Source organism: Heterodontus francisci, chromosome 13 (assembly GCF_036365525.1).
Source record: "Heterodontus francisci isolate sHetFra1 chromosome 13, sHetFra1.hap1, whole genome shotgun sequence".
NCBI lineage: Eukaryota > Metazoa > Chordata > Chondrichthyes > Heterodontiformes > Heterodontidae > Heterodontus > Heterodontus francisci.
The window spans coordinates 86961032-86983835 of NC_090383.1; the positions used below are offsets into that span (position 1 = coordinate 86961032).

General features: G+C 44.1%; 1 protein-coding gene across 1 annotated transcript in view; it reads left to right on the plus strand.

Annotated features, from left to right (window-relative positions):
* Positions 1 to 19990, plus strand: part of pkdcca (protein kinase domain containing, cytoplasmic a) — a 54071-nt gene extending 34081 nt beyond the window's left edge. The window contains exons 6-7 of the mRNA XM_068045134.1: positions 15578 to 15751; positions 17539 to 19990. Coding sequence (XP_067901235.1) covers positions 15578 to 15751; positions 17539 to 17624 — 260 coding nt within the window. The 3' untranslated portion in view covers positions 17625 to 19990. The remainder of the gene's footprint in view (positions 1 to 15577; positions 15752 to 17538) is intronic.
* The last annotated feature ends 2814 nt before the right edge of the window (positions 19991 to 22804 follow it).

The following is a 22804-nucleotide window of genomic DNA, read 5'->3' on the forward strand; positions in this document are numbered from 1 at the left end:
GCTGGGTCAATTGAAATGTTCGAGAGAGATTGCTAAATTTTTTCAAGTAAGGATATCAAGGGATAGGGAACAAAGGAGGGTTAATAAAATTGTGGTACAGATCAATCATGTGTAACTGAATGGCGGAACAGACTTGAGAAGCTCAATGATACTACTCCTATTCCTATGGTGATGGAGGAGTCTGGGATTTCGGGTGATAGTATGATTCTGTGAGCATCATTATGTCAGGTTATTGCTTGACTAGTCTTTGACAATCACCAGATTATACTGAGGACTTTGCAGGGTTGTATAGACTGGATGTACCTTTGCTGTGTCTTGATTCAATGCTTCTGTTGCAGCCAAGTGGGTCCGTCTGGTTTGATATTTCTTTTCCTTTCTAGCAATTTGATACAACTGAGTGGCTTGCCAGGGTACTTCATAAGTTATTTGCACACCTGAAATATTTAAATAGAGAAATGGGAAGTGACCATTCAGCCTGTCTAGCTTGCCAAATGGTATGGCCATGTATATCATTGATCCATTCTCGTAGTCATACAATTCCAAGGAGAGGTGAGAATAGCTGAGGGTAAAACCTTGCAAATTTCCTCTACAACCCCCTGAGGCAATCAGCAAAAGCTCTAGCAAACTGCAACAACTCATACATCCTATTGTTCCTAATTGATCCTCGCAATCACACATTTTCATTATTAATTGTGTAATGTTGCTGTATAATACTGTCTAATATTTGTAGTGCCCTAGCACTTGTCTTAATATTTTAATGTTTCTGTCTGGTGTCACTGAGGCAACTCAGTGTCACCTCTACACGTCGGCCAAAAAAATGGCCTATTTAAGCTGCAAACCTATCCTCTATAACTGGAATTGCTGTCCTCTTCCAGGAACCTGGCCAGTTTTACTTTGAAGGACTGCAGGAAATTTATACTTATTGTATACTTCAAAGAAGAAAATGAGCTGCTGCCTGTAAAAAAAAAAGCACTGTAAGAGTGCTGAGTATTAATGCAGGGAACACGCAGGCTCCAGTCTGATGAAGCTCCATTGTGATGAAAAGGATGCATCAAGTGAAGTTGTGGCATCTCTTAGTGGTTGTAGGAGGAATCTGTACTAAGATGCATGTCTGGGTAGCCCCTTGCTGGTCACAAGAGAATTGCTGGGATCTCAGGAGCAGGCTATGCACACACTACTGTTTTCGCTGCAAAATCAGCACATGTGCACTTTCAGCAGGGGTGCTGGATTGTGATCAAGAGCAGGAACACTGGCCAGCTTCCCCTTTCTAAACGAAGAAAGCTGAGGCTATTTGTACCATTCCTACAGCTAACTCAGCACACAGTCCAGGGACCTTGTTGGTCATATAGCTTAGCTAATCAATAAGTTAAGTAACAGAATCATAAGTAGAATGTACTTAATTTTTTAATTAATCGCTGTGGCATGCAGATGGGCAGCTGTCAATCAAAGGCCATTTTTATTTAATATACAATTTAAAATATCATTTTACAGCTAAATATCAGTTTTGATTAATGAAATTAATAACTGTGCAAGTAGCAGACTAATTATAGTGTAATATATGTACTGTGTTTTACATTTATGGAGTAACTAGGCAGCTTCCACATGGCAATATCTGCTATATTTAAACTTATGTAAACATTGCATCTTAGCCTTTCCTTTGCAATTTACCTGGCCAGTTGTGAGGACTCCAGCACTCCATGTAACACATGTTACCACTTTAACATGATTCGGGAGGCCAGCCTAATAGTAACCTCAAATAGCTCCATGTAAACAGTTTTAATGCATAGGGAAGGCATGCTGACTGACAATGTGCAGGAAAGTGTAGTAAATGATGATGAAAGTGTTGGGAAATTGCATTACCATGTGGTGCTGGAGTGTTTCACACATGTGAAAGATTGTAAATAGTGGCTTCAGTTATTACTGTCTACTGCAAATGCAAAAGATCAGCGATAGTCTTTGCGTATAACTTTGAAGTACTTTTTTTGATCAGGGATATTCCTTTTTAAAAAGTGATTTACTTCCCTGGCCCAAGTGGAGTCTTTCCACATCACACAGGTCAGGACTTTAGCCAGGTGGCTGGGGTCCCAACCACTGACAAAAACACCGCTGAGAACCCCATGGCGCCTCTTCTGGGGAAGGCCTGCAGGATCAAATGCCAATTAGGCACTTAAGTAGACAGTGGCAGGCCTTCCCCAGGATCAAGGACCCAGGCAGCGGAAGTCCTGCCTGCTGAGAGCTGCTGGCCAATCAGAGACCAGCAGCTCTTTAACTGAGCAATGCCGCCATGGAGATGGTGGCTGCTGCCAGTACTGGACTCGCCTGAGGCCCTCTACCTAGGCCACAGGTAAGTCATGGGGGAGGGGTTTCGTGGGGTGGGGGTTGCGGGGGAGGGAAGGTGTGGGGGTCGGCAGCAAGGGCAAGGTTGGCTATTCAGTGGGCCCCCTCCTTCTCGATGCCATGTCACTCGCACAGACACTAAGTGCCTTTTAACGAAGGATCGCCCCCTGAAGCCAGCAACCTTCACGTATTTGCTTGGCTTGTTCCCCATGTGATGGCAGGCCCACCTGCCAGTGGGCTAATTCTGGCAGCAGTGGGATGATGCCCTTAAATGGGCATTAATTCCCCACTTAAGGGCCTCAATTGGCAGCGGGGCGGGAAGCAGGATGGCCGTTCACAGGCCTTCCCACCCCGGAGTTAATTTGGGTGGAGGCGCGGAGGTAGCAGGAACCCCCCCCCCCACCACCATCCTGCCGATAATATGCTCTCCCTGCCTCCAAACCTGACGTGAAGCAGAGCAAAGAATCCCCCCACAGTGTCCATATCCAAAAGGGTGACTGAATGTCCAGCTTTCCAAACACCATCAGTGCTCCTCTGAAACCTTGCAACAGTGACCTTGAGATAATTCTGCTTCCTTTGGGGAAAACAGCTGGCCCCAGCTTGCTGCTGCTTTGCAGTTATGCCTGCAACAAAGCTTTGAGACATGTTCTGAAATATGTCTTGGTGATTAGACCATAAAGTGATGAAAGACATTAAAAAAAGGCTCGCACTAAATTACTTATAGCTAGAGTAGCGCAACTCATTTCTTTGTGTCCCTTTGAACAATAATCCCCACGGAGAAACCTTGAAGAATTATAATTAAATAATAGTTTCACAACCTGTGAATCATTTTTATTGATGGACTGGGTGTTTAATGATCCTTCCTTGAGTGCCATCTATTTTTTGCCTGATTTCTCTCTTCCTCTCTCAAAGCCATTGTGTTAAGATATGATGTGAGCCAAGGCAGTTTAATTGTGGTGACTCTACTGCCACCTTGGCTGAGCTCAGCTAGTTTAGCACACATTGGGAATGGAAGCTAGGACCGAGTAATCTGTATGGTTCAGTCACACACTACTTTTACATTGAGTTACTGCGAAAGCTGGCTCTGCTCTCTATAAGTAGGACTGTGACAGGAGCTGCTCTGTATTCAAAGTGTTTGCTTTTGGCCTCCTTGTCTCGAGAGACAATGGGTAAGCACCTAGAGGTGGTCAGTGGTTTGTGGAGCTGCACCTGGAGTGGCTATAAAGGCCAATAGAGTGACAGACTCTTCCACAGGCGCTGCAGGTAAAGTTGGTTGTCGGGGCTGTTACACAGTTGGCTCTGTCCTTACACTGCTGTCTCTTATCCTGTCAACTGCTAAGTCTCTTCGACTCGCCTCTCCTCAGCCCCGCCTTTATAGCTGTCCACCAGCTTTAGCAATCGCTGGCAACTGGCTCCCATGACTTGTGGTCAATGTCACAAGACTTCATGTCACGTTTGCAAACGTCTTTAAAGCGGCGACATGGACGGCCACTGGATCTGATACCAGTGACGAGCTCACTATACAATACGTCCTTGGGGATCCTGCCATCTTCCATGCGGCTCACATGGCCAAGCCATCTCGAGCGCCGCTGGCTCAGTAGGGCATACATGCTGGGGATGTTGGCCGCCTCGACTTCTGCGTTGGAGATACGATCCTGACACCTGATGCCAAGGATTCTCCGGAGAGAGCGAAGATGGAATCCATTGAGACGTCGCTCTTGGCTGACATACGTTATCCAGGCCTCACTGCCGTAGAGCAAGGTACTGAGGACACAGGCTTGAAACACTCGGACTTTTGTGTTCTGTGTGAGTGCGCCATATTCAGATACTCGATGTCAGTGCTCAAAGTCAAGCTTCTTCAGAACGTCTCAGACTTGATTGAATTTTACTTTGCGCAGAGCCCTTGAAACAACTTCTGACTGACTTTATTCTTGTTATCTTGAAGTTACTAATTGGTTTCCTTGTGTAACCTATGTACCTGATGGAAACTGCTCATAGTAATGTTTTTTTGTATGTGTCTCCATTTTGGAATTTGGATGCATGAAATGTCTGTAAGGTACTTGCTATTATTCTTGATGACTAGTTCAGTTGAAACTTGGATATCTACTGCTTATGTTTGATCCAAAGCTTTAAGGAATCTGAGAGGAAGTCGCTTTGAGCAGCAGTTTCCTGGCCTCTCTGTGGTGGTCAACCTAGCAATGAACTGATTCAATAGAATCTGATGACCTAGATTCAAGTGCACCATTCTTCTGATCAGCAGATTCAGCTGCCAGAGAGCAATTTCAGTATGGTCTAACAAGAAGGTTCCAGGATGACCATATGGAATCCGTAGATTCGTCTGCTGCCCTAGTACCTTAGAGACCTGCATTTAAGTTTGGCTCAGATCAGAGGGATGAAAACCTTCACTCATTGGCAACTGTAAGGGTCTGACATAAAATTAATTTCAACGCACTCTCAATAGCTCATTGAATTAATGTGCCACCTAGTATGATTCTGAGCCACACAAACCAGGAATATCCCAGTTTCAGTTTTTGGTGTGTATTGCGATAGCTGATCTCAGTCAGGTTTCTGATGGAGACGATAGCTGGTGAGACACAGAGGGGGGAAAATCAGCTGAGGTTACCATTCATTATCACTATGCAATCACCACTGCCAGAAAATGCTTGTATATGGATCGATGATACCCTTCACAGACCAATATATCCATGATAACAGATGAAGAATGATCACTTGGGTAAGGTTGCAGAGGACTGCTAAATCATATTCCCAGTGAGTCAATACTTTCACACAAGGAGGGAGAGAATTGGGGAGGGAAAGAAACAACTTTGAGCCATCTCAACCTGGCTCCTGTTGTCCATCAAGGGTCTTTGAGCAATTAAGTGGCAACTATGCAACTTCATTAGTACCTGGTCTTGTGTTTTGTTTTATAATGCACCTGTGAAGCACGTTGGGTCATTTTATTACATTAAAGGCTATACAAATATAAGTTGTTATTGATTATAGGATGCAAGCCAACAAATTGTTTTTTGTCCATAGGCTGTTGGATTGCTCTGCTCCCTCTTTGGGAAGCATAAAATCACTAGCTAGTATGCATCTTCCCGAGCCATTAAGGGAGTACTCATGACAAGGAGTTAAAGATGTTGTTCGGAGCTACCACTACTGTTTAATCGGTCATGATGTAAATGGGGCATATTACATATAGCAGCAGCCAAAGTTACTATAGAAACCATTTCATGTGGAAGTTATTCCGTAATATGAATGTGACATTATAGGGATACTTGTTGCTGAGAATGTAGTTCAACAGAAGACTTCAAACAACATAGGAAGGTTAAAAGGTGGAGTCTACATACAGCTGCAAATAAAAAAAAATCTTCATTAGTGATTATTTTAATTTGCTGCTGCATGGCTTAGCTGAAAAGTTCAGAGGCAGCTGGGGAGTTGAGAGACAGGACACTTTTTTTTCTCCTTGAACCACATAGAATAGAGGGAGTTCATGAAGGGAAGCGAGACTGAATGGCAGCCAAGGGTGCAAAGCAGGGCAGACCAGAGGAACTGGGCAAGAATCAAACCGACATGCTTCATGTACTCCTTTCTTAGAATCCCATCAAGAAACCTTTTTTGTCAAACAGAGCAAGAAAAGTTTTGTTAATTAAAAGCCTCTGCACCATTCATGTTCAGAGAGAAGAAAAGCAAAATAGTTTTGAGTTTCTGATTTGGGGGGAGGGGCAGAAGACGCCAGTCCTGCTCTAACAGCAACAATCAAACTCAGTGTTTGGGATTTGATGAAGAAATAGTTCAGTTGAATGGATGCTACTTATTAAAAGCTGCATTCTTTCTGTGAGAACTGAATAGAATAGAGACATGCACTTCACAGGGTAATGGATATTGAATTTGCTGAACCAAATTTATCTGCAACATCTTTTTCAGAAGTATGTCGGCTTTCTGTAGATTTAATAGATAGAGCTTTGTGCAGTGAATCACAAAGGAACTTTTGAAGTTTCAGTTAATGCCATCTTTTTACAGTTTATTTTGAGGAGATTGAAGGGCTTAAAACACCTTTTTCCTATACGCTTGTGAAGAATTAAAAAGTCGATAGTTCGACGTTTAAACACTTGACTGCTTAAGTGTGTTAAACATGTATTGTTTATTTTAAAAAAGAGTTAGTTGCATGCTCTTGAGAAACTTGCTTTCAATCTGCTGCTTGATTTACTAAGCATCATTGGTTATCGAGCAAATGGAAAGCTGAAGAAATAAATGCACAAAATGCTGAAAATGCACTGCAGGTTGGTCAACATCTGAAAAAGAAAAGGCTGATTAATGTTTTGGTCTCAAAGTGTATTGCCACCATTTACTATTTTTATTTCAGAAGATTTCCACCATTCACAGTTTTTCATTTTATTTCTGAAAATGCTGTGCAGATTCCTCTGCTATCCTGGGAGTATGGGATCTATGAAATGCCCCTGTATTGTGGAGATGGCAGACTGAAATGCAGGTCTTGGGTTTTAGTGCATGGGCTGTGACGGAGCAATTGCTTTCTATTCCTCTGAGTATGTGCCTAGCCTCCAGCTGATCCCTCCTTCCATTGGTATGGCCCAGATTTTAATTCACTGCCAGATATACCACAGTGCCTGAGCACGTGTCCATGGCATGTTCTGCCTTTAAACCACTGTGTCACTGTGCTGCTGTACTTAAGATGCACGTAAAAAAAAAAGCTGAGTTTCAGTGCGCTCGCTGCATCATGAATGTTGAGCTAACTTAGTGAAGTAAAAGTGCTTGAGATTGTGCTGTTTTTCTTAACACCATTAAACAATGATTTAAGGGGGTGTGTTACCATATTAATGTCTCTTGTAAACACTTTACCATGTTCGTATACCAAAGATACAATGGTGCATATAAAGTTACTCAACATGCTTGTCCAATGGCTTACTACGTAGGTTCGTCCCCTGATGTAATACTTAGCCACACAAATTAGGAAGGTCCAAGGTCTAATGCTTGGGCTGTTCAGTTAGTAGGTCACAGCCTTGGTGATGGTAGACATGTTACAATTGTTCCTAGCACCCCTGTGTTAGGAGGGACTAAAATCAACCAGGGTTTACAGTTCTGATCATTGTCCAGTTATTTCTGCTAGTAAGTGCACATCTATGAATATTGGGTGCAAACAGAGTCAAGAGAAACTGTGAGGAAGTATAGCCTGCTCTTGCTCACTGTCAAGGTTTATATGTGGAGCATGGTCACTTGGGCAAGATTCTGGAGCGTTGTGTAATCTGCATGAACTATCAAAATTCATTGCATTTGGGAAAATGTGACAAATTGGGAAAGTAAATGGAGAAACCACACTGCCAAGCAAAAGATTTGCCAAACCCGATCCATATATCATTTTGCATTGTCATCAAACACTGAGCTTTCCAGGCAGGGTGTTACTGACTTTGCCAGGAACTAAGCCTTCACAAGAGCTCCCTTGGTGGTATATCTATCAAGAATATACAGCTTATTAACTTTTTTTTATAAGAGGAAATACATTTTTTATGAAGTTCAGTGGCCAAGTGGTTTGCTCTTTAGTCAAATTTTAAAAGCTCATCTTTTAATGTTTTGAGTCCCACTTAATGGCATTGTACTGATAGTACAAACCATCTGTTTGCCAGTACCTAATGTGACTGACCTGGTCCCATGGCTGTAAATATGTTGTTGTCCATTTAATTTGCACGTGGCAAGTCAGCACTGCTTTGCTAAAGAGCGTGCTTCACTGAGTAATGAAAGGAAAAATTTGTAGAGCTGGACAGGCTACAGTCAATTTTGTTTTTTTAGAACCCGCTTTAAAGTCACCACAATACATCAATTCATCTGTTTTCGATTAGCCCGCTATGCTGTGTGTCTCTCTACAGTGCAAATTATTTGGAAGAAAAAGCTAGTTACAATCAGACCTAGCAACTTTCCTACATTCGGTAGGGGTCTCGTGTGAGGTTGTGATCTCCTGCCCTCCTGTTTCAGGATCGTGCTCTCCATATTGTTTGTGCCAATGTTTCCCTGTATTTTTCTTGCCCTCTAGTAAGTGAGAGCAACAGAAATTGCACTGCCAGTTGGTCTGAGGTGAGAGAGAGAAAAAAAAGAGTAGAAAAGAGGAAAATAGGATAAAAGAGTAGGTTAATGCCATTTGACTGACTCCTGCAGCATATCTGACAGATGCAGCTGACTGCTTTTAGCCATGTGTATGTTTTAAAAGCAACTCTTAATGTCTCATATGGCTCACAACTGAAAATCTCAAACTTCTCTTTGGCCTCCTTGTCTTGAGAGACAATGGGTAAGCGCCTAGGGGTGGTCAGTGGTTTGTGAAGCAGCGCCTGGAGTGGCTATAAAGGCCAATTCGAGAGTGACAGACTCTTCCACAGGCACTGCAGATAAAATTGGTTGTTGGGGCTGTTACACAGTTGGCACTCTCCTTGCGCTTCTGTCTTTTTTCCTGTCAACTGCTAAGTCTCTTCGACTTGCCACTCTTTCGCCCTGCCTTTATGGCTGTCCGCCAGCTCTGGCAATCACTGGCAACTGACTCCCACGACTTGTGGTCAATGTCACAGGACTTCATGTTGCGTTTGCAGACATCTTTAAAGCGGAGAAATGAACGGCTGGTGGGTCTGATACCAGTGACAAGCGTCCTTGGGGATCCTGCCATTTTCCATGCGGCTCACATGGCCAAGCCATCTCAAGTGCCGCTGGCTCAGTAGGGTGTATATGCTGGGGATGTTGGCGGCCCCGAGGACTTCTGTGTTGGTCCTGCCACCTGATGCCAAGGATTCTCCGGAGGCAGCGAAGATGGAATGAGTTGAGATGTCGCTCTTGGCTGACATACGTTGTCCAGGCCTCGCTGCCATATAGCAAGGTACTGAGGACACAGGCTTGATACACTTGGACTTTTGTGTTCCATGTCAGTGCGCCATTTTCCCACACCCTCTTGGCCAGTCTGGACATGGCAGCGGATGCCTTTCCCATGTGCTTGCTGATTTCTGCATCGAGAGACAGGTTACTGGAGATAGTTGAGCCTAGGTAGGTGAACTCTTGAACCACTTCCAGAGCGTGATCGCCAATATTGATGGATGGAGCATTTCAGACGTCCTGTCCCATGATGTTCGTTTTCTTGAGGCTGATGGTTAGGCCAAATTCGTTGCAGGCAGCTGCAATCCTGTCGATGAGTCTCTGCAGACACTCTTCTGTGTGGGATGTTAATGCAGCATCGTCAGCAAAGAGGAGTTCCCTGATGACGACCTTCCGTACTTCGGTCTACACTCTAAGATGGGCAAGGATGAACAACCTGTCATCTGATCTTGTGTGGAGGAAAATTCCTTCTTAAGACTTGAATGCATGTGAGAGCAGCAGGGAGAAGAAGATCCCAAACAGTGTAGGTGCGAGAACACAGCCTTGTTTCACGCCACTCAGGATAGAAAAGGAGTCTGATGAGGTACCGCTATGCTGAATCGTGCCTTTCATGTTGTCATGGAATGAGGTGATGATACTTTGTAGCTTTGGCGGACATCAGATCTTTGCTAGTAGTCTGAAGAGACTACGTCTGCTGACGAGGTCAAAGGCTTTGGTGAGATCTATGAAAGCAACATAGAGGGGCATCTGTTGTTTGCGGCATTTCTCCTGTAGCTGGTGAAGGGAGAACAGCATGTCAATGGTGGATCTCTCTGCTCGAAAGCCACACAGTGCCTCAGGGTAGACACGCTCAGCCAGCTTCTGGAGTCGGTTTAAAACGACTCGAGCAAAGACTTTCCCCACTATGCTGAACAGGGAGATTCCATGGCAGTTGTTGCAGTCACCGCGGTCACCCTTGTTCTTATAGAGGGTGATGATATTGGCATCGCGCATGTCTTATGGTACTGCTCCCTCATCTCAGCACAGGCAAAGCAGTTCATGAAGTGCTGAGAGTATAGCAGGCTTGGCACTCTTGATTATTTCAGGGGTAATGCTGTCCTTTGCAGGGGCTTTTCCACTGGCTAGAGAATCAGTGGCATCACTGAGTTCCGATTTTGTTGGCTGTTCGTCCAGCTCGTCCATGACTGGCAGAGACTGGGCTGCATTGAGGGCGGTATCAGTGACAACATTTTCCCTGGAGTACAGTTCTAGGTAGTGCTCCACCCAGCGGTCCATTTGTTTGCGTTCGTCAGTGAACGTGTCCCCTGATTTAGACTTGAGGGGGGCGATCTTGATGGTTGGCCCAAAAGCTCTCTTAATGCATTCCTCTGATGTTTCTGGTGTCGGAGGCCAGCTGAATACGACTGCATAGGTGTTGCCAGTAGTCATTTGCACAGCGCCTGGCTGTTCTTTGTGCAGCGCTTCTGACTACTTTAAGTGCTTGCTGGGGGCTTTCTTGTAGTTCAACAGTGCAATGCGCTTGGCAGCTATGACAGGTTCCAGCTCTTTAAAGTGAGATTGAAACCAGTCTGCATTCTGCTTCTCACGTTTGCCACAGGTGGTCATTGCTGAGTCATAGATGGCGTCTCTGATGTGGGCCCACTTGGTCTTTGCATCCCCTGCAGGAGTGTTTTGAAGGGCTTTTTCAAGTGAATTTAGAATCTTATGTAACAGCTGTGGATAAGAAATTCTGTTAGTGTTGATGCGCGGGCGGCCCTTCTGCTTGGAGTGATGCAGCTTCTTTGTTTTGAGTCTAACTTTGCTCACCAGGGAGTGGTTGGTGTCGCAGTCTGCACTGTGGAAGCTGCATGTGATTTGGACACTGTTTATAGAGGCTATCTTGTGACAATGATGTCTAGCTGGTGCCAATGACGTGATCCTGGGTGCCTCCATGAAACCTGGTGACAGGGTTTAGTATGAAAGAACGAGTTGGTGAGGCAGAGGTTATGATAGGTACACAACTCCAGCAGTCTCTGTCCATTCTCATTCATCCTTCTAATGCCATAGCGCTCAAGGCAGGAGGGCCATGAGTCATGGTCGGCCCCAACCCTGACGGTGAAGTCCCCCAGCAGGAACAAATATTCGGTATTAGGAATGCTACTAATAATATTATGGAGTTCCTCATAGAACTGGTCTTTAACTTCAGGTGGGGAGCAGAGTGTTGGAGCATAGATGCTGAGTAGGTGTACTGGACCAGAGGCGGTGAGCAGTCAGATGCACAGTATGCGTTCCGAGCCATTTGAAGGTGGCTCTAACATCTGAAAATCTCAAACCTACCTTTTGTCTAATTGTAGTAGTTTTGCTGCATGGAAACACTGTTGAAACTCACACATTAAAAGAAATGACCACTTGGGTAAAGTACTGGCACAGGCATGACAGGCCAAATGGCTTCTGCTGTGCTGCAATCTGCTATGACTACAGGGCTGCTGGCATCCCTGGAATCTTGGTCGATCTTAGAGAGTGCACTGAGAAGAGAGAAAGTTAGGGAAGAAAATGGATCACCCCAAAAGATACTATCAACCCCGGGATTTTGTGATGAGTAAGCTTACTGTGGGTTCTACTCTGTCAGGTAAATTGTATCAAGAGTTAAGGTGGGTAGATGGAGTTAAGATACAAATCAGCCACAAACAAATTGAATGGTGGAGCAGGCTTGAGGGTCTGAATGGTCTACTCCTGTTTCTATATTCCTATGTTCCAAAATACCACTCTATTCTCTAGAAAGGGATAAGCAAAGAAATTCCAATAAAATTCAATGAGTGATAAAGACAAGGCAATTAACATTTTTTTGAAATCAAAATCAGACCAGGACTCCAAGTTCAAAGACTCATTGGTTACAGCTGGTAATTACAGATATTTAATCTTTCCATGTCCTGATCTATGATAGTACGGCACTATTTGATGGTAGATCAGAATCACATGCAAGAATGAATATAGGACTGACTCATATAATTGCAAATAACTAGACCAAGGTAAAAAAAAAATGCATCTATATTTTTAATTATTTGTTGCAGTTCATCTTAACCCTCTGGCTTTGTATCAGATTAGCAAAAGCACTACATTGAGATAAAAGCAGCATTCCAAAGAAGTGTGTTTCAACAAAATCTCATGTAGAAGTAACATTATAAATGATATGTCATACTTGGGTAGTCCAGCCTGCAAAAACTGCAGGCCCAGACCATGTTATGTCATGAAAATATGACATTTGCAAGCCACTGCTCCAGTTCCAAAAGGGCCATCAGTTTCAGTTCATCTAGGATGCTTTTACAATAATGGCAGGCAAAAAGCTGCCATCGCTCATTATGCAGCAGATAAAATAGCCCTTTCAGTATTGAAAGACATATATACCTGTAATCCTAATGCAGCTTTTGTACTTTTCAGCAGCACAGCACAAACAGCTCTTTACAAACAAGTACAAAGGCATTGCGATCAGTGCTAAGAATTAAGACTGTTCACAGAAATGTTTCTTCTTACTGAGAAATAATGGGCATACTTTTGATTGGAAATATAACACATTATTTCCTTGTGGAAAATAATCTTTATTCAGTGATATACACCCAAATTCTGAGTAATTTACATCCTAAAAGCTATCACTGGGAATTTCCACTGGGATTCTCCCAAGTGGCCTCTGCAACTTTGGTGGAAGGTCGGTGGAAACCCTGATAGATACATAAATGGGGAATGGATTTTAACTCTACGCCAGGCAGGTAAGCAGTCAACATCCACCATGTAACAACCTGCTGATGCCTCGCCTGGAACCCCCCATTGCCAATTTTTACCAGCACTTCTGGGCAAGCAGCAACGTTGCCCACCCAAAACTGGTAGGGTACCTCTTTAAATATGCAGATTGGAGTCCAATTATGACCTTGGGCTCTGACTGCAATTTAACTCTCTGGAATGAATGGGAAAGCTGTTATAAGATCGGAAACACTCGGGATTATTCAAGGTAAAGCTTTCACTTTCCTTTGTGACACGAGGAGAAGCAGGAGTGTGCCTCTGGGCCCCACTAGGAAAAATGAGTCATTCCCTGCCCTGGACTTACCCTTCGCTATTGTGAGACACTCCTGCAATCCCTGTCACCACACTTACCTGAGTGCTGGCAGATTTTGTGTAACTGAAATTTAAAGGGATGGAGCAATTAAAGGGACAATTTCTGTGAACTTTTGAAGTTCCTTAAAAAGCATCTCAGTCCATGAAAAGCTTTGCCAATATTGAATGGGCTGAGAACTATAAACAAATAGGCAGAAATGAAGGGAAAGGAGAATGATAATGCAGGCACAAGTCTGCAGGCAAGTGATGGAACAGCCCAGTAACCTGCCCCTATTTGATGACTACTGAAGTGCAAGTGGTTACAAGGAGGTTTGCGCTCTGTACCACTTCACAGCATCAATTCCATGCTTTTTTTTGTTTTTAGTAGGGCCACATTTACTGCCCTTCATTGAGAAGGTGGTGGCAGCCACTACAGAGGTCACTAATTTGAAGAAGAGTGGGGAGTTCTCCCCAGTTTTCTGACCAATATTTATCCCTCAACCAACATACTAATTATTGGGTCATTTTCACATTATTTGTGGGACCTTTCTGTGTGGAAATTGGCTGCCATGTTTCTGACATAACAGTGACTACACGTCAAATGTACTTCATTGGTTGCTTTGGGACATCCTGAGGTCATGAAAACCGCTGTATAAAATGCAAGCCTGTCTTTATCATTGGTAGGCCAGGATTTGCAGAGATGATCAATGGCATCTTGGTGAGTGCGACTAATCATGGTACATTGGCTGTTGTTCATCGTGGCATGGTTTCTTTCATTCAGTGACATTGAAAACATGACAAGTTGTAGGAGGATCTGATAGTACATTTAGCCAGGCATTCACATATCTTAGTGATGCCACCCATCCCATCCCATCCAATGGCAATAGGAGTCTCAGCCAAAGAGAGGTATGTTCTATCTGCAGATATGGGGGTGCAGGTAACTGTAGTTGGCCTAAACTGTTTGACATCCATGTTGGTACTTGTCTTATAAATATGCCTGCTAAAGGAATTCCCATTGGGCAAAACATTGGTGTCAGTAATGGAAAAGAATGTACAATTGACACAAAGACTCAAGAGTTGGGGGGTGGGGTGATGCCGGTGAAAGACGAAAAAGAAAGGCTAAAAAATGGCTGAAATACACTTAACTTTATCTTTCCATTACCTACTATTTACTTATCCCTGTCAAGCAATCCTGGGCATTCACTTCACATGGAACATGATCTACATCTGATGTCCTGCATGCTAGAATGATGGGAACTGGTGTGCAGGACGTTCCAAACCTTAAATCAATATTTAACTCGAGTGTCTGGATGTTTGAGCTGGACACTTGCACCATTGCTGGAAAATACATCAGATGCAAAGTGGATGGAATACCAGTGGTATATAACTCCTGCCCATTTTCCACTAATGGCCACATGATGTGTGCTGCAATGGAAAATGTGCATCATTGGTTCCTGTACCAGGTACAGGATTGTGTCCTGGTCAAGGCTGAGATTGTGCCTGAACTCTACAATATATGGAAGTGTACTTAATGTATTCTCACAGGTAATTTGTTAATAGCATGTTCCACTCTTCTGTGATATGCAATTTTACCAGGCCAACTAGCTGTCCTGCAGATCGTGGGAGTATCATGTAGGAGATAGTGTTCTCCTAGGAATTGCCAACTCCTAGGCATGTGCACTGTGCTGGTGCAGCACAGTGGCGCAGTGGGGGGGCGGCACAGGGCGCAGTGGTAAGCACGCAGCCTCACAGCTCCAGCAACCCGGGTTCGGTTCTGGGTACTGCCTGTGCGAAGTTTACAAGTTCTCCCTGTGACCACGTGGGTTTCCTCCAGGTGCTCCGGTTTCCTCCCACATGCCAAAGACTTGTAGGTTGATAGGTAAATTGGCCATTGTAAATTGCCCCTAGTGTAGGTAGGTGGTAGGAGAATTGAGGGTAGGTGGGGATGTGAGAGGGAAATGGGATTAATGTAGGATTAGTATAAATGGGTGGTTGATAGTCGGCATGGACTCGTTGGGCTGAAGGGCCTGTTTCGGTGCTGTATCGCTCTATGACTCTATGGTTGTGGAGGCAGGAGTTCTCACATTTCTAGGAATAGAGTGAGACCAAGGAACAAGAATAAAAGGAGAGGAGAATAAAATTAATTAATCGACATGATGTGATAGATGCAGCTTGTTTTTGGCATGCATGGATACCTAAAACACACTGTTCATAGTTGAAAATCGGGAGTCGCTCCACTAGTTTCTTGCAGTTTGATTTGGTTCTTATATCAATGATGTTAACCTCATTTATTTTGCTTGGTTTCCAGAATACAAGCAATTGGCCAATGTTGCTGTACCAGATGAAAACTATAGGTGTTGGCCATCTTACCACCATGAGGGCTGCCTGCTGTCTGTTTACGACCTCAATGAGGCCATGGAGATCTGTGATAATCATTCCCAGTGCCATGCTTTTGTTCTAACCAATCAGACAACTTGGACAGGTAAGAGTTATTCTAGTCCAGACAAAATCTAATCTAATATAGTGTCAATAATGTGCTGGATTTTGTCCACAGCCTGACGTCAGGTTTCGTGGCGGAGGGGCCGGACAATTGGAGCAGCAGCAGCCGCCACAGAGCCCAACGCCGGGATTGCTGGGCCTGATCTTTCCGGCGGTGCCAAGGCTCTATGGCGGCACCACCGATACTCTGCGACGGGATCCTAATTTAAATATTTAAAATACTTCTCTGCATAAATTTAAATCTAATTCCACATGATCTTACCTTCAGTTCCCAATCTTGAGCACGTCATGCGGCACTCATGCGCCTTCACTTTCCTATCCAGGAGAAGCTGGTGCCACCAAGGTGGAGAAGGGGTGAACTCTGCATGAATTGTCTGGGGAAGAAGTAGAAAGGGTTAACTCTGCATTATGTAAGACTGTTTGCAAGGCTGGCAGACTTTTAAAAATGGCACCGGCACTTGCTTCTCCATCAAGTGACGCCATGGACAGCGCACCAATGCCACCCCCACTATGTGCTGGGGAGGGGGGCCGCCATCAATATGTTAAGTGGCCGCCCGCCACATCATCGCAGTGGTGCAGCAGCGTGGGTCCCATATGGGGGGGCTTCCATTTTCTGCACCCGACGCTGCTCCTAGTGGCAGGACAACAAAATCCAGCCCAGATGAGTGGGTGTAAAACCTGCTATATTGGGACAAGTTTGGTGAGAACATTGGCCTGGTTAGAGTTAGGTGACAACATTCGGTTATGGGGTATTTTATTCTATTAGTCTTTCTGTAAAAAAGTGACCTTGCTCATAATGTTCCTCAGTCATGCTGATGATTTGCATTCAAAGTGCAAGATAAACCTTACTACTGTCAGGGGGAGCACAGTACATACATTTCAATGTCTATTTGTCACACTGATGTGGTTTTATTTCATTTAAATGTCAAAATACACAGCATCATGACAATGTTAATTTAAGGCATGTTTCCATCAGTGTAATTCAATATTTAGAATGCTCGAGGAACCCCAGAATGAGGGTAACCACTCTTACAGCTAGTATAGCACCCAATTCAAACAGGATACGGCAGTGTTATGAGATTTTTTTTAGCAATGTATGTACACAGACTTAAGGAAACTCTTAAATTTAGGGACTGTCTTGGACAATGTTGAAATTGAAGTCTGCTAAATAAATCTGCAAATGAAGATTTCTAAAGAAAAAGGGCTGTGCTGTATGATTGGATGGCATAGAGGAGGAAGGGATTTTTGTTTTAAAAAAAAAAAAGTCACAGCAAGTCACAATGTGCATTCCAATGGTGAACTGGATGAACCACTGATCTATTTTTCTCTGTCATATCTTGATGCACGCACCAGTGATCATTGTCAGCACGGACTAGGATCAAGTCCAGCTGTTGGAGAATGTGAGTGGGAGCTCAGCTCAGCTTGTACGAGATCAGAGTGTAAAAACACCAGGCACCAATGAAATCTGCAAATGACACTCCATTGAAAGATGGCTTTAATTACTTCTATGAGCTGCAGAAGGATAACCAGTGTAGCAGTAACTGTAATGGGTGCTTGTCTGTCAGCATAATATGCTGCTTCTGTAATTTAACAGGAAGCTTTGAAAATAAAGTCGATCTAATTAAAGCAGACAGGTGAAGGAAACTCATCATTTGATATTACCGTGATTATCTTTACTGAAACAAGCCTGTGTGGGACTCCAGCTGTTCAGAATTTGCTTTCTCACTTGAGTGAAATGATGACCAGATATTACTTCTCTTCCATTCACAGGACGGCATCTTGCTTTCTTCAAAACTGGTTCAAATCGCACCGTGCCTGCTGCAGAGAAGATAACATTTGTGAAAGTGATAGACTGAGTATCAGATGAGCTTCTGACACTGAAGAGTATGAGCGATCCTGGCAGGGAATAAAAAGCAAGGGGCACTGTGGGATGAAGTGTTCCTGCACTGTTGCTGGTGTTTTTCTTTCTCCGCTGGAGTGCCGTGTGATGGGATGTAAGGGAGGTGATCAGGATCACCTGGAAAATGTGCAATACTGCGAGGGTGTGGAAAATGAACAAAAGAAAAATCCAAATGTGTACGTGATTTTCTAATGTAAGGCCATTGTTGTTTTGTTTAGATGTTGTTCCTTCTGGAAATCTCCGCCACTTCTTTTGTCACTAAGCAGGCAGAAAAAACCATCTCAGGATGCCTAGTGAAATAAGCCAAACCATAAGTCATTGCTTGGAGTAGATGAAAAGGGTATTTTTAAAATAATCTATTAATAAGGTTGACAGTTTGCCATTTGTCAGGATACAGGAATAAATTAAGTAGCACTGAGCTCCTGGCATTTTTAATCTTGGAATGTAACAAGGGGGTTTTATTTGCCCTTATTTTCATTTCCTGGTATTGTCTTTCCCTCCCCTACCCTACATGCTATACACTCAGTTCCTGCAATGACTTATTCTCGGGTCCCCACTGGTGCAGTTCCTAATACCTGATAGGGGAATGTATGTGGGCAGTGCAAACAGATCTTCCATTCCAAATTTTTCCTCCATCTCCAAAAATCTCTGGGAATCTCAGGTTTGAAACCTATCCCTTGAAGTTAGGCCCTTGGCATATTAATATGCTCAGATGAAATTATTTTTTCTGTTATTTTAACTGAGGCATTACCTGTTTCTTTTAATGCACCTGATGCCTAATTCCAAGGCACTAACTTCTACCATTCACTTGCGCTAATCTGCTACCTAATAGCACAAGTCTTATTATTTTGACAGTACCAATGTTTCTCAGTTAAGTGCTGTTCAGTAACATTAGTAGAGAAGGAGAACCTAAGAACACAAGAAAATCAAAGCATAAACGTACACCAAGAGCACAACCACAAGTGACAACCAATCAGGTGTATTTTTAAATTAATGTTTTGTGATGGACAAAGTTTGTCTTGCTTATTTGCTTTCAATGAAAGTATTATTGATGCAGTGACATCTGTCATGATCATTTCTGGCTCCAGGGGTAATTTTCCAACTTTCACTTCAGTGTGGGAGCATCACTCATCGAAGCTCATATTGGAAATTGGTGTATGCACTGTGCACGGTTTTCTAGTTATTGATTTTAAGATATTATAAAACTTGTGCCTGAGTTTCTGATATGTGCTTTTGGTGGGTAAGGCTTCCACTGAGAGCATAAAGTCAGAAAATCATCTCTTTAATATTTTTTTAAATGTGATATACATATTTTTAGTAAACATTTATTTTTTGTACTAAAAACAGCATTAAACTTGATGAAGTGAACATCAAGTGTATTTTGTTGAGTGCCAGTCTGGGTTCCTGTGAAAGTGCTGTGGTGTGGGACCTCTCGGGCAGATGTTATGCTTCTCAATAGCTTTTATTTTCTCCAGTTGTGGTGCGTTCTGAGAGCCACATCTGGAATGGTTTACTTGCTATGGTGTGGGCACCACAGCTTGGCAGGGGTTGGGGGCAGCGGTGGAGTGATGGGGAGTGGTAGTTGCTTGGTGAACTATGGGTAGTGTCACATTGGGGAAATTGCTTGGTAGTGTTGTTACGATGTAATGGCATTTACACTCCATCACTGCAATTTGAAACATCACAAATTGCCACTTGCACTCTGAGGGTTGCTTGGCATGATTTGGGTGTAGCTGGATAATTGGGACTGCAATGGTTGCACATTGTGTTGTGGGTCCCATAAAACTGAAGTATGACAGACTTGTTCAGTCTGGCAATCACAGAACCAGATCTGCAAAGGATATGCTTAGTGTGTCTGTGGGTAGCCGGGACAAAATGATTTTTGATTATACGCTTGATTAGACCAGAACACAGTACAGTCCATCAAAGCCTCTTAAAATATGGGGGAGAGAAGCAGGGTTCCAGCCTCCCAAACTGTTCATTGAAATAGATAAATTTGTAAGACAAATAATGTGTTTAAACCATTTAACAGATGGACAGTGCTTCAGATTAAAGAAATGGCCGTGTTGAATGGGGCAGGTGTGATGGATTGCTTGTTACTCTATCCTCACTGTGAGGTTCAAACAGACTGACCTGCCCTTTTGCCTTTTCAAACACATCCACTCACTCTACTTCAGAGCTGAGAAGCTCTAACCCTTGCACTGACAGAAGATCCAGGGGTCTGCTGAATGGCTGACCTAGAGCACAAGATAAACAAATTTGAAAAAAAAAAACAGCTGAACAATATTTACTCAGTACAAGACCAGCAGCCATTGATGAAAAATGATTCTAGGTCAATAGGATGACTAGGAATAGGAACACAGAATGATTCAGTATACATTTCCTCAAATGTTTGGATGCTACTGGTATTTTTTATACATAGTCCATATTAACGTCTTTGTCCTGTTGAGGGCAATCTGCAATGTTTCTAAACATCTTTAATTGCAGCAGCAATGGAGTGAAAATACCTATTTTGCTAATAAAGGTTGGGGTGGATATTTGGCAAATCCAGCTTTGTGTGGATGGGGTGAGGGTGGTTTGAGGCACTAACGTGTTCGTTTGTCAAAATATTGAACACGCTGTTTAATTTGCACGGCCCTTGACATTTCTTCCTAGCCCCCCTTCCCCTGTTTTCTCCTCTTCTGAAGACACTTGTTCATGCTGCGATTATAGATCCCAAAGGGACAAGAATCTTTTCAGTAACATGCCTAATCAGTCTTCACATGGGATGCAAAAACATTGAGTTTGGAGGGCTCTTTCTTCCACAGTGTATTACAGGTTAGCCAGATTTTGCACCCACTCAGTCTGGATTTTCTGCCAAGTATTGCCTGATTTTCACCTGGTCCTTGGGCGGGTGGGGTATCAAGCGGGGATCCATTAGACCAGACCCTTGACATCTCTGTTCTTGCTCAAGTTTTCACTTTCATTTGCAGCATTTAAATAAACGGGTAATGACTTGCTGACTTGATAATGTCATGCATTCCATCTTTCATCATTGGTACCACATTTGTGCTCAGCAGTGATCATGACTATAAAACAAGGGTCACTAGGTACAGAGGAAAAAAGTCGCTATTTATTTTAATGAGCCAAGCACAGATAATTGAAAGCTTTTCAAAATCTTTATTATCTTTTTTTTCATCCCAACCACTTTATAAACTGCATGACTGTCACTGGCTGTGGGGCTATAATTAATCAAAGTGACTCCTGGCAATGCAGCAGCCCGCCGACGCCATCCAAGCTGCTCAAATGTGCAAACGGTCTCCTGCTCTGAGAGATGCTGTGCCTGTGCACCCTTGTCAGGACTAATGGGTGCATGAGCAGGAAAACGATCCCCGCCACTCACTCCCCCCAACTCAACTACTCACTCCCGCCCCACTGGCTGCTCTGCCCCCTCAGTCACTGGCTCAGACCTGGCCACTGCTCCCTTCGCCCCCTCCCCTCAGCCAATTGTTCCCCGCTCTTCGCTTCCCGCACCTCCCCTCACCCTGCCACCACGCTCTCAGGCTGCTCGGTCCCCGCTCCCCCCCCCACCCCTCCAGCTGCTCCCTCCAAGCCGCGCCATTCCCTCCTCGAGGCACTCACTTTTACATTACCCCGTCACCCCTTGCGGCCCACCTTGCTTCTTCAGGCAGCACGTGGAGAATGACTGAACGTGGGGCCAAGAGGAGGGAAGTGGCGTGGCCTAGAGCTAGTGTCTGGAGGAGGTGGAGTAGGGAGCAAGCAGCTGGGGAGCAGGGTGGGGGGCGGGAAACGGGGAGCGAGCGGCCAGACAGCAGGGTGGGAGGCAGGAAGCGAGTGGCCAGAGAGCGGGGTGGCGGAGGGGAGAGCAGTGGCGAGGTGTGGAGCGACTGGCTGATGGCAGGGCGGGGAACTGGCGAGGCTGTAGCGAGTGCATAAGGGAAGGCAGCGGGGAGCCAACGGTGAGAAGGCGGGTGCAGGAGGGACCAATAGAGAGAAGCTCAAAGGCAGGAGGGAGCGGGTGACTGTTGGGGGTGGAATAGAGGCAGCAATGGCACCCATTGAGTGGATTTTTGGGTTCCATTTAGTTTTCTGTGATAAATTGAGCAGTGCCATCTTTAATCCTGCCAGCTGTCTGAACGTCACAGACAGTGACGTTCCAGTGGAAGAGGCTGCATTTGTGCCTGTGCTAGTACTGCACCATCTAGTGATTGCGTTGTCAGCAAACACAGCCATAATTAATACCCCAAACCATCCTCACAAACAAGGTGCAATATGTTTCTCCTTGGGTCATTGTCTCCACCGTTTCTTACTCAAGAGGAGGAGCAACATTGGGAAACCAGGTTGGTAAAGCTGCAGTTGAGATACATGGCACCTAGGCACTGGAACCCTCATGATGGAGGATATAGCAGAGGCTATATCTTCTCCCTGTATTTGCTATTTAAGGTAATTGGCAAAAGAACACGAGGCAAAATTACAAGTTTTTTTACATAGCAAGTTGTTACTATCTGGAATGCACTGCTTGAAAGAGTGGTGGAAGCAAATTCAATAGTAACTTTCAAAAGAGGAATTGGATAAAAACTTGAAGGGGAACATTTTGCAGGGCTATGGAGAAATGTCAGAGGAGTGGCTCTTTCAAGCAGCCAGCACAAGCACGATGGGCTGAATGTCCTTCTGTGCTTTATCATTCTATCATCATATGAGCAGGAGCAGTAAATGGAAGATGTTATGAAGGATGGCCTTTAGTCCCCTGAAAAGCCATTCATGCCACAATGATGCAGGAAACCACCTCCTCAGTAGCACATCTAAGCTGTCCATCAACAGATCTTCTCCCCTTCCCACCAATGGCATGCCCTCACTGACAGAATTTTCCCTGTATGCTTTAAAACATGCATATCCCATTCCTTCCACCAGATAAAATTGACCCTTAAATCCTGTCAAGAGCAATGTCTACAATATACAACATAACCATAATTTTAATCGAAAACCATATTGTGTGCATATCTAGTGCCATGCTTCTCCTTGGTGCCAGTGTGAACTCTTGTCATCTTGTCTTCTGGGCACTACACAAATGGTAGCAGTCCAGGAAATAGCTGCCTGTTGTGAATCTATATGAGCCTTTTGGAACTGAGATGGCCC